The 13,297-nt window shown below is 37.0% G+C and overlaps 3 protein-coding genes across 3 annotated transcripts; all 3 read left to right on the top strand.

Moving 5' to 3' along the window:
• Window positions 1–1,178: 1,178 nt before the first annotated feature.
• On the top strand, window positions 1,179–2,615 carry LOC100260498 (probable UDP-glucosyl transferase 73B6). Its single transcript, XM_010656851.3, has one exon. It carries the CDS (start codon window positions 1,179–1,181, stop codon window positions 2,613–2,615), a length of 1,437 nt encoding a protein of 478 aa, XP_010655153.1.
• Window positions 2,616–4,827: 2,212 nt separating this feature from the next.
• On the top strand, window positions 4,828–5,960 carry LOC104880404 (UDP-glycosyltransferase 90A1). The gene is made up of 4 exons (XM_010656889.1): window positions 4,828–4,927; window positions 5,031–5,371; window positions 5,453–5,588; window positions 5,686–5,960. Exons 1-4 carry the CDS (start codon window positions 4,828–4,830, stop codon window positions 5,958–5,960), a joined length of 852 nt encoding a protein of 283 aa, XP_010655191.1.
• A 5,886-nt stretch (window positions 5,961–11,846) lies between these two features.
• On the top strand, window positions 11,847–13,280 carry LOC100244909 (UDP-glycosyltransferase 90A1). The gene has a single exon (XM_002273822.3). It carries the CDS (start codon window positions 11,847–11,849, stop codon window positions 13,278–13,280), a length of 1,434 nt encoding a protein of 477 aa, XP_002273858.1.
• Window positions 13,281–13,297: the final 17 nt, after the last annotated feature.

A 13,297-nucleotide genomic window follows, 5' to 3' on the forward strand; every position in this document is an offset into this window, starting at 1 on the left:
TTTTAAAAAATAAAATTTCTCTTTAAGTTTAATAATATTTAAGATTAAAATATTAAAACTTTATAATTTAAGTTTATATATTAATATTATTTTACAAATTTTTTTGGTTCTTTTTAACCACAAATTTAATTTTATGATAAAATTTTTATTTTGCAAAATAAATAATATAAAAAATTAATAAAAAAATAAATTTACAATGCATGAGATATACATATCTTACACCTTTTCTTAACATCAACTTTTTTCATATAAAAGGGATATAAAAAAAAAAGATGGATAATACATTTTACCACTTATCCTATTCCATGTTAATTATGTTAACTAAACATAATATATGATAATATTATGTTAAATGATGTCAACTTTTTCTATCTTATCATCGATCAGAAATGAAATATGATATAATATCTCATCTTTTATGTATCAGTGTCACTCATAATAACCATTTTATTATATCTAATTGTCCTTCATATTTTTTCTATGATAACCAAATACCAAAAAAAAAAAGATAGAAAAAAAAGGAAAAAAAAAGAAGAGATTCCTTGATCCTTCCTAGTTGGGTTATTTGTATTTTATTTTTCCATTTTCCCTATATTTTTCTATGATCAACATTCAACGGAGTCTAGAGTCTAAAATATGAGATTGAGACAAGGACAATAATGAAGGTTATACAAATTACCAACTTTAGCTATTCAAAATTATGATAAAATAATGTAAAAAAAAAACAAAAACAAAAAAGGAAAAACAGTGTGGAAGTGTCACCCAAAAAATAAAAAAAATGTAAAAATAGAATATATTTCTAAAGAAATTCAATTCAATCACAAGGAAAAAAAAAGGAAAAAACAATGTGAAAGTGTCATCTCCTTTTCAAGCCCATTCATCACTGGATTGGAAAAAAATGAATTCACCATAATGATATGTTTCAAGATAGACAAGAAAATAAATCTGAATTCTCAAAATATGAAAGAAATGACAAATAACTCTATTATCAATTAGGCAACAACAGTGGTGATTTCCTAATGAGGAGAAAAGGCAAATTCAGCCATAGCTAATGAGGATGCATTTCTTTCAATGAGGATGTCTGCTATCTTGTTGGATTTGGATTTAATGATCAGTATACTGTAGTACCTACACAACCCACCTGAATTTTTCTGGAATTCATCCCATCACCATTGATAATGGGGTCTGCAACACCTCTCCATGTAGTGGTCTTCCCTTTCATGGCACAAGGCCATACCCTCCCTATGCTAGACCTCTCCAAGCTCCTAGCTTGCCGCGGTCTCAAGGTCACCATCATCACCACCCCTGCAAATTTTCCAGGCATCCATTCTAAAGTCTCTAAAAACCCAGAAATCTCTATTTCTGTAATACCATTTCCTAGAGTTGAGGGACCACTAGAAGGAGTAGAGAACACTGTTGACCTTCCCTCAGAAGACCTGCGCGCTCCTTTCATCGAGGTGATCAAGAAGCTTAAAGAACCCTTTGAGGAGATCCTCAGAGGTATGTTTGAGGCTGGGTGTCCACCCATTGGCGTAATCTCTGACTTCTTCCTAGGCTGGACGCTCGACTCATGCAACTCTTTTGGCATTCCTAGGATTGTTACTTATGGTATGAGCGCCCTATCTCAAGCAATACTGATTATATCAGGCTTCCACACTCCATATATTTTGGCATCATTGCCTGAGGATCCTGTACAGTTTCCTGAGTTACCAACCCCATTCCAGGTAACACGAGCAGACTTCTTGCACCTGAAACATGACCCCAGAGGCAGTCTAATGTCCTCTATAATTCAAGAGTTCACAGAGGCAGATTTAAAGAGCTGGGGGCTCCTTGTTAATAGCTTTGAAGATATCGAAAGAGAGCATATAGCTGCTTTGGAATCACTCTATAGTACGGAAGCCAAAGCATGGTGTGTTGGCCCTCTACTGCTTTGTAATCCAATCAAAGAAAAAGAAGAAGACGCCAATGAGCCACAAGCTGGGAATCAAACTTCCGATCCATGCATTGAATGGCTCAACAAACAAATAGGGTATGAGACTGTGCTTTACATATCATTTGGATCAGAAGCACATGTAAGTGATGAGCAGTTGGATGAGATAGCTCTTGGGCTGGAGATGGCCATGCACCCATTCATCTGGGTGGTAAAATCCAGGAATTGGGTGGCACCAGAGGGATGGGAGGAAAGGGTGAAGGAGAGAGGCTTGATTGTGAGAGGCTGGGTGGAGCAGTGTAGAATACTAGCACACCCAAAAACAGGAGGGTTCTTGAGCCACTGTGGCTGGAACTCAGTGTTAGAGGGCTTGTCAATGGGGGTGCCACTGCTGGCTTGGCCAATGGCAGCTGAACAACCATTCAATGCCAAGATAGTTGCAGACTGGTTAGGAGCTGGAATAAGAATTCTAGAACTGAGTGAGTGTTCTCAAACCATTGGAAGTGAGATAATCTGTGATAAAATAAAGGAGTTGATGGAGGGAGAAAAGGGGAGGAAGGCTAGGGCAAGGGCACAGGAGGTGAAGAGAATGGCAAGGCAAGCTATGAAGAAAGGTGGATCTTCCGATAGGAATTTGAATGAACTAATCGAAAGTTTGGCTCGTAGAAGAAAGCATATAACCTAGGTGTTTCACCATCAATATTGTTCATCTATATGTTCACCATTCAGGTTTCTACCTACATTTATTCATTATATGCCAATACATAAACAGAACATACAAGATGCTACATGCAACTAGAATGGTTCTCAATGCTACATTATGTCCTTTTAAGACATGTAAACAAGCTGTCTGGATATAAAACAAGGATAAAATTGAGTCAAATCACATTGATATCTGTATTGCAACTAGTGAGAGATTGAATAATGAGGCTTACTTCTAATATGTATTGAAAAATAAAGTTACAAACTCATACAAATACCAAGTTAATTAAGGTTAGTTAGTACATGATTTAGAAGTTGCAGAAATGCCAAGTACATTTCCAGGAGAATTCTGGGTGTTTTTCTTTTTCGGCTAAAGAAATGGGCAGATTGATTGCAAGCAGATCATGAATTAAATATGCAACCAATCACAGTGATTAGTAATGTACCCACTTGATCAAACAAATTTACCAAAAACTGCTTAACTGTTCATAAGTGAAATTCGTTACCTAATATTCTGGTAACTATTGGTAACTATATGACTTTATCTTGCTTAGTTGTTCACTAAACTCTAATCTTTGTTGGAAGTCATGAGAGTTAACAATCACTATATAAAGAAATAAAAAGGAGTTAAACTCAATCTATTCTTAGGCTGTACTTTAAACATCTTTCTCACAAGGACAAAGATAGTTGACATGGACACCACACCATTCTGAAACTTCTTGTGATGTCTGTGTTTTGATGAGCCCACCCATGGTTTAGAACCCTAAACATGCATGCCATGCATGTCAAACACCACGCTGAAAAGGTTTTATTCACATTTGTATGGATTTATTCATTCGTAAACTGCATTTTCTAATCTTGCATATAACAACAAACATGATTTAAATATTTAATTTATTCCAGACCAGTGAATATTAATTATAAATGGTATAATTAGGTTTAGTTCATTGAAAAAATGTTACTTACGTGGAGTTGGTCATTTGCATAGCAGAAAATATCAAGCATTTTTGAGGGATTGAACAGAATAGTCATAAGATGCCTCACTAATACTTACTGAAAGAACAGAAAGTATCATTACATTTTAACAGGGAGTTGGAAAGAGTATGCTTGAATGCTAAATTATTGTTTGGTTGTTTGGTTGTTAGTTTTCTCACTACTTCCTTGGTTTCTAAACGAGCAAGTGTTGTGTAATCACATAAAGCGACATTCATAAAAACAAGCCCATAATAAAAGCTTCGATGAAGTTCATTCAGGTGAGCATCACATAAGACGAATATCAAACTTTCAGAAGCTCCAATAAAGTGACATCTATAAGATCATGGTAAATGCTATGCGAGGAGAAAACGATTATCCTATTCAACTTAAGACATTGAAGATTACCGTAAAATACTATAAGAATGGAATAAATGAATCATGCTATAATTCAATCCAATCAAATACTCAAAATTATATACAATTCAATCCAATCAGAGACTTAAAATCATATATTTAGCTTTTTTTTCTTTCTCTATATACTTTTTTATGATCAACAGAGTGGAAAGCCTAAAATATGAGATGGGGATATCAGAACTTCTTCTACTCTCTCCAATAAGGACAATAAGGAAGGTTACAAAGATGACAACTTGACATTGAAAATTAGCAAAAAATACTATAAAAATAGATTATATTTCTGACAATAAGGAAGGTTATATAGATGCCAATCTTAGACATTGAAAATTTAAAAAGAAATACTATAAAAATAGAATATATTTCTGAATAAATTCAATTCAATCAACAATCCCATATCATATTTTAACTAAAAAAGCACAAGAAAAAGAAAAAGAAAAAGAATCTGAAAAAGTCATCTCCTTTCAAACCCATTCATCACTGGACTTCAACATTGCCAACATGCTTACAATAATTCAAACGAAAAAAAGAAGTTTTCTTGATGATATATTTCATAGACAGATAAGAAAATACCTCTGAATTTACAAAATATGAAGAAGAACTCTATTTTAATTAGGCAACAACAATGATGATTTCCTAATAAGGAGAAAAAGCAAATTCAGCCATAACTAATGAGGATACATTCTCTCAATGAGTATGTCTGCTATCTTGTTGGATTTGAATTTAATGATCAGTATAATATGGTATTTATAGAACCCACTTGAATATTTCTGAAATCCTAGAAACTGTAGGGGTTGTCACCATTGATAATGGGGTCTGCACCACCTCTCCATGTAGTGGTCTTCCCTTTCATGGCACAAGGCCATACCCTCCCTATGCTAGACCTCTCCAAGCTCCTAGCTCGCTGCGGTATCAAGGTCACCATCATCACCACCCCTGAAAATTTTCCAGGCATCCATTCTAAAGTCCCTAAAAACCCAGAAATCTCTATTTCTGTAATACCATTTCCTAGAGTTGAGGGGACCACTAGGAGTAGAGAACACTGTTGACCTTCCCTCAGAAGACCTGTGTGCTCCTTTCATCGAGGCGATCAAGAAGCTTAAAGAACCCTTTGAGGAGATCCTCAGAGGTATGTTTGAGGCTGGGTGTCCACCCATTGGTGTGATCTTAGACTTCTTCCTAGGCTGGACGCTTGACTCTTGCAACTCTTTTGGCATTCCTAGGATTGTTACTTATGGTATGAGCGCCCTATCTCAAGCAATACTGATTACATCAGGCTTCCACACTCAATATATTTTGGCATCATTGCCCGAGGATCCTGTACAGTTTCCTGAGTTACCAACCCCATTCCAGGTAACACGAGCAGACTTCTTGCACCTGAAACATGACCCCAGATCCAGTCTAATGTCCTCTATAGTTCAAGAGTTCACCTAGGCAGATTTAAATAGCTTTGAAGATATTGAAAGAGAGCATATAGCTGCTCTGGAATCACTCTATAGTACGGAAGCCAAAGCATGGTGTGTTGGCCCTCTACTGCTTTGTGATCAAATCAAAGAAGAAGAAGACACCAGTGAGCCACAAGCTGGGAATCAAACTTCCGATCCATGCATTGAATGGCTCAACAAACAAATAGGGTATGAGACTGCTTTATCTATCATTTGGATCAGAAGCACATGTTACTGACGAGCAGTTGGATGAGATAGCTCTTGGGCTGGAAATGGCCATGCATCCATTCATCTGGGAGGTAAAATCCAGGAATTGGGTGGCACCAAAGGGATGGAAGAGAGTGAAGGAGAGGGGCTTGATTGTGAGAAGCTGGGTGGAGCAGCCTAGAATACTAGCACACCCAAAAACAGGAGGATTCTTGAGCCACTGTGGCTGGAACTTTTTTGGAGAGCTTGTCAATGGGGGTGCCACTGCTGGCTTGGCCAACCGCAGTTGACCAACCATTCAATGCCAAGATTGTTGCAGACAGGTTGGGAGCTGGAATAAGGGTTTGAGAACTGAGTGAGGGTTCTAAAACCATTGGAAGTGAGATAATATGTGATAAAATATAGGAGTTGATGGGGGGAGAAAAGGGTAGGAAGGCTAGGGAAAGGGCACCGGAGGTGAAGAGAATGGCATGGCAAGCTATGAAGAAAGGTGGATCTTCTGATAGGAATTTGAATGAACTAATTGAGTATTTGGCTCATAGAAGAAAGGATATATAAGATGCAATTTTTTTTTTTTTCGTGTGTGCACAGGCGTGAATGTTTAATTTTATCCAGAGGGCGATTATCATCTTACATAAGTAATTCATTTATAGCCTAGGTGTTTTACCATCAATATCGTTCATCTATATGTTTATCATTTGGGTGTCTACCGATATCAATACATTATATTCTGATGCATAAGTAGAACATACATGAATTTTATTTTTATAGGTATAAAGAGAACATACATGATGCTACATGCAACTAGAATGGTTCTCAATGCTACACTAAGTCCTTTTAAGAGATCTAAGCAATCTGTCTGGATATAAAACAAAGGTAAAATCCAGTCAAATCACATTGATATCAGTATCATAGCTCGTGAGAAATCAAATAATGAGGTTTACTTCTAATACATATTGAAAAGTAAAGTTACACATCCGTACAAATACCATGTTAATTAAGGTTTGTTATTATATGATTTAGAATTAGCAGAAATACCAAGTACATTTCAACATGAAATATAGTATCACACTATATGATTGTATTCAGTCACAACACGATTTGATATGATGTCATGACTGAAAATCTAACACTAATCTCGTTTATCGTTCTTTGACAAAATGTTTTAAAATTAAGGATTAAAATCATAATATTAAGATAAAAACATAAGGTCAATTTCTTAGAAATTGAATCAATCCAGTGAAACATATTAACTTTGATTTGTTAATCTATCAAATATAGCAATCTATTTGTTCTGTGCATACTACTTTAAAATATGATGGAATTTAGAACCATTTGTGTGTTATTACTTTTTTTTTGATAGGTAAACAAGAAATGCATTAAAAGCGCCAAAAAAGGCGCACCAAAGAACGCATGATGTTTACAATGACTGCCAAGAGATGGCTAAAAATAGGGAAACAGAAACAAAAAACTACTCCCTCCCTTAGTGAGAACCCAATCAACTAATAAAATTACATAAGGACATTGGGCCTACTACTATGCACAACTTGGTCCAAGAAAACAAGTTATAGAGCAACAAATTTTTTAGTCTTAGGATAGAGAGCTCTTCATTTTTGAATGATCTTCTATTTTTCTCCTTCCAAATTGTCCAAAAGAGACAAAGGAGCTGTTGCCTACACCTTTTTTGGTTTCCTTCCAACACAAGACACAACCTAATCTAACAAAGTCTCTCTTACTGAGGAAGACAACACCAAAGAGAGAACAAAAACTGCTGTAAAGCCCTTGCTATACCACAATGAAGCAAGATGTGGTCAATCGACTCCTCCTGAATATGGCAAAGGAAGCATTTATTAGCCAAAGACCACCCTCTCTTTTAGAGTTGATCTAAAGTCAAAACTTTACCCCACAAAGCCTCCTAGGTAAAGCAACTCACCTTAGGTGGAACCCAAGAGTTCCAAACAACAACTTTTGGGAAGGGGGTAGAATTCCCAGGCTTTAGGCAAGTGTAAAGGGACTTCATAGGGAAAGAACTGCTCTCTGTCTTTGGCTAAATCACCATCTTATCTTGAAGCCTCAAAAGAAAATGCTCCATAATATCAATCTCCCAATCATTTAGATTTCTAGAGAAATTAGAATTCCAACAACCACTAACATTAGATTGATTTCATAGATTCGCCACCCATGCCTCCTTTGAGTGAGCTAAGACAAATAAGGAGGGGAAAGAATCACACAACGACTCACTACCACACTAGCTATCCTTCTAAAACTTAACCCCTCCTTCCAGTACCCATAGAAAAAGAGACTTTAGTGTTAACAATCACCTACAATTTCCTTATGGCTTTCCATAGCCTAACCTTGTACCTATCACTCACTTTCTTAGAACACCACCCCCCTTCAACTTCCCCATATTTGCCCTTTATACATTGCTTGTAGATAGCCTCCCTTTCCGTTGCATACCGCTAAATCCACTTGTTAAGAAGAGCCTTGTTGAGTGAATCAAGACGCCTCACTCCCAATTCCCCATTTTTCTTATCTGGGGAAACAATAACCCACTTCACTAAATGAAGCTTTCTCTCTAAATTCCTTCCACCCTAAGGGAAATGCCTTTGAATCTGTTACAATCTCATCCTCACTTCCTTGATATCTAGAAAAGTGACATAAAGTAGATGGGCATGTTAGATAAAGTGCTTCAAATCAGTGTAAGCCTCTCCCCTTTGGAACTATACCATCTTTTCCAGATTGCCAGTCTTTTGTGAAACCTCTCTTTCATCCCACCCTAAAATGTCAAAGAATTTGAAGGAGCACCAAGGGGAAGACCCAAATAAGTGGTTGGAAGACCTCCCACCTTACAATAACATAAGCCAAATCTTTCCGAAAGCATCTTACCTCTAGAGCCCACCTGTCTAGATGTAACACCTTTTCCTTAAACCTTCTTAAGCCCCTTGACAACACCCTCTCAACATTAGAACTGTCCTTAAAGTCAAACAGAACAAGACATCACCCTAACATAGAGATCTTCACTCCTCCTCTTAGAGGCCACTTATGGGCCACCCAAGAGTTTAATGCCTCCAACTCTGGACCTAGGTCAGCCCCTTTGCCCTATCTCCCAACCAATCACGGCCTCAATAGTTCCTTGCTCTGAACCTCCTTAGTCTCACTTTGAATCCAGATGGCTTCACCCATCCTACTGCATGCTTTCCTTATAGAATTTGTGTACGACCCTTCCACCACCTCCAAAGAACTGCCCCCTTGCTCCGCAATCATTGAGAAAGTTGGGGGTAGGTGCATCCTTGCCTTTGTAGAAGAAACTACACCAATACTACAGAGCTTCTCGGCTAAGATTGCCCACCCCCCTGGAAGACCCCTTTCTTTGGGAAAGAAGAGAGAATCTTTTCGCCTCCATAGAACTAACCAAGCAAAAGATATACCTCCTTGGCTAGTTTGACTAACCCTCCAACTTGAACTCTCTACCATTTTCAGCCTAGACTTTGTTGCACTGCTTACCATCTTCTTCCCTACAACAAGCCTCCATCCCATCTAGCAAGTTGCACAAACTAAGCTCCCCAAACCTAATTCACCAAGAGAGCCCTTTGTTTCTCCCAACGATTTTTCCTCTTAACTTCCCTCTTTCCTCCACATAGATTTCAAAGGATTTGGCCTCCGCTGCAAACCAACACCTACCTCCTTTCATTTGGACCCCAATGTATCATTTGTTTGTTATTATGGTGTAATAACAACCAGGCAAAGCACCAACTTGATCTTGGAAATAATGAAAAATGAGTTTAAATGTAGGATCTAAACTACATGCACATGACCTTAAGACATGTTAAAGAGGACTCATTTAAGTCATGGAGATGGTAATTTATGTTGCCTTAAATAACTAGTATTCTACAAACTAAAGATCTCTAATATTTACTAGTTTTTTTTGGAAAACCAACTTGATTTCATAATTTGTTGTCAATATTTTCTAATATTTATTAGTTAATGATGTTTAAGTGTTAATTTGCTGCATGGATAAATGGGTATGCAAGGGTAGTTTTTGAAGAAGTATTTATCTATCTAAAACAAACATCCACATCATCTGTTCTGAAACGAGTTCATAAAACATATTATTTTGAGCAGAATAATTTATTTTAATGTGCCCACAAAAAGACAATGTGATAAAATGCAGTCAGTGATATGGATTGATAATTTCCAGAAGTCAAATGGAATAAACCATAATAAACAAATTATTTTTTTTTCCTTTTCTTGGTGGGCAGATTGATTGCAAGCAGCTAAGTAGAACATCTTGTACAAAAAGTACAGATTTACCTTATGTCTTCAAAAATCACTTTTGGAAATCCTAAAATTTGAGGTATGAAAAAACAAGAAATGTATTCAAATGAATACTAAATAAATAAAAAGAAGTTAAAGTCTATTCTTATGCTGTACTTTAAATGTCTTTCTCACAAGGACAAAGACACTTTGACATGGACACCACACCATTCAGGAACTTTATGTGATGTTCATGTTTTGATGAACCCACCTGCAGATTAGAACTTGAACCTTGCATGTCATGCATATCAAACACCACACTGAAACGGTTTTATTCACATTCATATGCATTTATTCATTTATATGCTACATTTTCTTATCATACAAATAACAAGAAACAGGGTTTAAATAATTTATTTATTAGAGATTAGGGAATATTAATTACAAATGGTATAATTAGGTTTAGTTCTTCTACTCAATCAAAAGACAACTGCTCTTTACCACTTCCAGTAAGTGAAACGGAAGGCTTCCTCAATAGAAACATCGACTTAAGTATGGGGGCAGGGGTGGAATACTTGAATTGGTGTTCTCTATTGGCTTTACTACTTTCTGGTTATAAAGACCTCTTTTCTTCCTCTATTAATTACTGTAATAATGTTTCCTTATTATGGTCAGTTAAGGCAACTTTAGTGCTTTAGTGTCAGTAGTTTGCTTTCTGCCTTTCGACTAATAGCTGATACTAATGACCTTACTTCCAACTAGCTTCATTCAGTAGTGGGAAGTCTAAAAATGGTTACTTACTTGGTGTTAGTTATTTGTATAGCCGAATGCATCAAGCATTTTTGAGGGACTGAACAGAACAGTCATACTATGCCATGCTAATATTTACTGAAAGAACAGAAGTTCCAATACATTTTAACAGGGTGTTGGAAAGAGTTTCTTGTTCAGTAAATTATTGTTTTGGTTGTTTGACAGTTAGTTTTCTCCATAGTTCTTTGGTTTCTAAATGAGTAAGTGCTGTGTAATCACTTAATGCAATATTCATAAAAACAAGAGTACATGTTGTGTAATCACTTAATGCAATATTCATAAAAACAAGTCCATAATCAGAGCTTTGATGAAGTTGGTTCAGGCGAGCACAACATAAAGGTGAACATCAAACTTTCAGATGCTCCAATAAAGTGACATCCATGAAGATCATAGTAAATGCTATATGAGGAGATGACAAATATCCTATTTAACTAAATACATTGAAAATTACCCTAAAATACTATAAGAATTGCATAAATACATCATGGTATAATTCAATCCAATCAAATACTCAAAGTCATATATATTCAATCTAGTCAAATCATATATTTAGATTTTCACCAAAAAAAGGAAAAAAAAATTGCATTTAACTAATGAAGACGGGAAACCAATGAGACGAGTTAGTCTCCTGTCAAATTCATTCATTACCATACCTGCAGTATGTCAATTTGCTTATCTTATTGGAAAATATAACCTGTCCTCTTAATAAGATAATTGATATACAGATATGAAATATCTCTGATTTTATAACATACTAAATGCAATTACTCTCTATCATTAATTAAGGCATGGCAAAATTATTTTCGGTAGGTGATAGCATAATCTCAAATTTTGGTTCCATAATAAGAAGAAAATCCAAATGGATATCATAACTAATAAGGACTGATTCTTTTCCATAAATACCCTTTTCTTTTGCCAAATCTGAGAGAATTTTCATCTTGCATTGAAGAAAATAATTAGCTTCTTCCTAAAAGAAAAATTATAAGCTTCTATCTTGGTTGAATTTGAATTTATTTAGAATTTAGAGATGATTACAAAGTAATCCCTATAAAGCCCATCTTAAGTTTTTGGAATTCAACCCCACTAAAAGAGAAAAAGAGTCACCATTAATCATGGGTTCTGCATCTCCTCTTCATGTAGTGGTCATCCCTTACTTGGCACAGGGCCACACCGCCCCACTGATAGACCTATCCAAGCTCCTTGCTCGCCGTGGCATCAAGGTAACCATCATCACCACCCCTGCAAATTCTCAAAACATCCTTTCTAGAGTCTCTAGAACTCCAGAAATCTCTCTTTCTATAATACCATTTCCTAGAGTTGAAGGACTGCCAGAAGGAGTAGAGAACACTGCTGATATTCCTTCAGTAGATCTGTTCCTTCCGTTTATTGTAGCCACCAAAAAGCTAAAAGAACCCTTTGAGAACATTCTAAGGGATATGTTTAAAGCTGGGTGTCCACCCATTTGCATAATCTCTGACTTCTTTCTAAGCTGGACGATTGACACATGCCGCTCATTTAACATTCCTAGGGTTGTTTCTCATGGTATGGGGGTTCTACCTCAAGTGATATCAAAAGCTGCTTTTTCACATGCTCCACAAATCTTAGCATCACTGCCATCAGATGTCATACAGTTTCCAGAGTTAACAATCCCATTCCAGTTACACCGAGCAGACTTCTTTGACTTCCACCGGTACACTGACCCCAATGATCCACTTTCCAAAGTAGTGATGGAGGCTGGGAAAGCAGATATGGAGAGCTGGGGGGTGGTTGTAAATAGCTTTGAAGAGCTTGAAAGTGAGGATATAGCTGCTTTGGAATCATTCTATGGTAATGATGCCAAAGCATGGTGCGTTGGGCCACTTCTGCTTTGTGATCAAATTGAAGATGATGAAGGTGCCAATGAACCAAAAAAAGAGAACCAAACTTCTTATCCATACATTGAGTGGCTGGACAAACAAGATGGGCCAGATACTGTGCTTTATGTGTCATTCGGCACACAAGCACGCTTGAGTAATATGCAGATGGATGAGATAGCTTTGGGATTGGAGATGGCCATGCACCCATTCATCTGGGTGGTGAAATCCCAAACTTGGTTGGCACCAGAGGGATGGGAGGAAAGGGTGAAAAGGAGGGGCTTGATTATGAGGACATGGGTGGAGCAACGTAGAATACTAGCACACCCAAAAGTGGGAGGGTTCTTGAGCCACTGCGGCTGGAATTCAGTTTTGGAGAGCTTGTCAATGGGGGTGCCAATGTTGGCTTGGCCGATGGGGGCTGAGCAACCATTCAATGCTAAGGTTGCAGAAAGATTGGGAGCTGGGATGAGGATTCTAGAAGTAGTGGGAGAGGGTACTGGAACAATTGGAAGTGAGATTATCTGTGATAAAGTGAAGGAGTTGATGTGTGGAGTGGAGGGGAGGAAGGCTAGAGAGAGGGCACAGGAGTTGAAAAGAATGACGAGGCAAGCGGTGAAGAAAGGTGGATCTTCTGATAGAACTTTGAATGAACTAATTGAGTGTTTGGCTCATAGAAGGACAGACATGTAAAATGAAATCTTTTAAGG

The sequence above is a fragment of the Vitis vinifera genome, chromosome 9 (genome assembly GCF_030704535.1).
Source record: "Vitis vinifera cultivar Pinot Noir 40024 chromosome 9, ASM3070453v1".
Lineage (NCBI taxonomy): Eukaryota > Viridiplantae > Streptophyta > Magnoliopsida > Vitales > Vitaceae > Vitis > Vitis vinifera.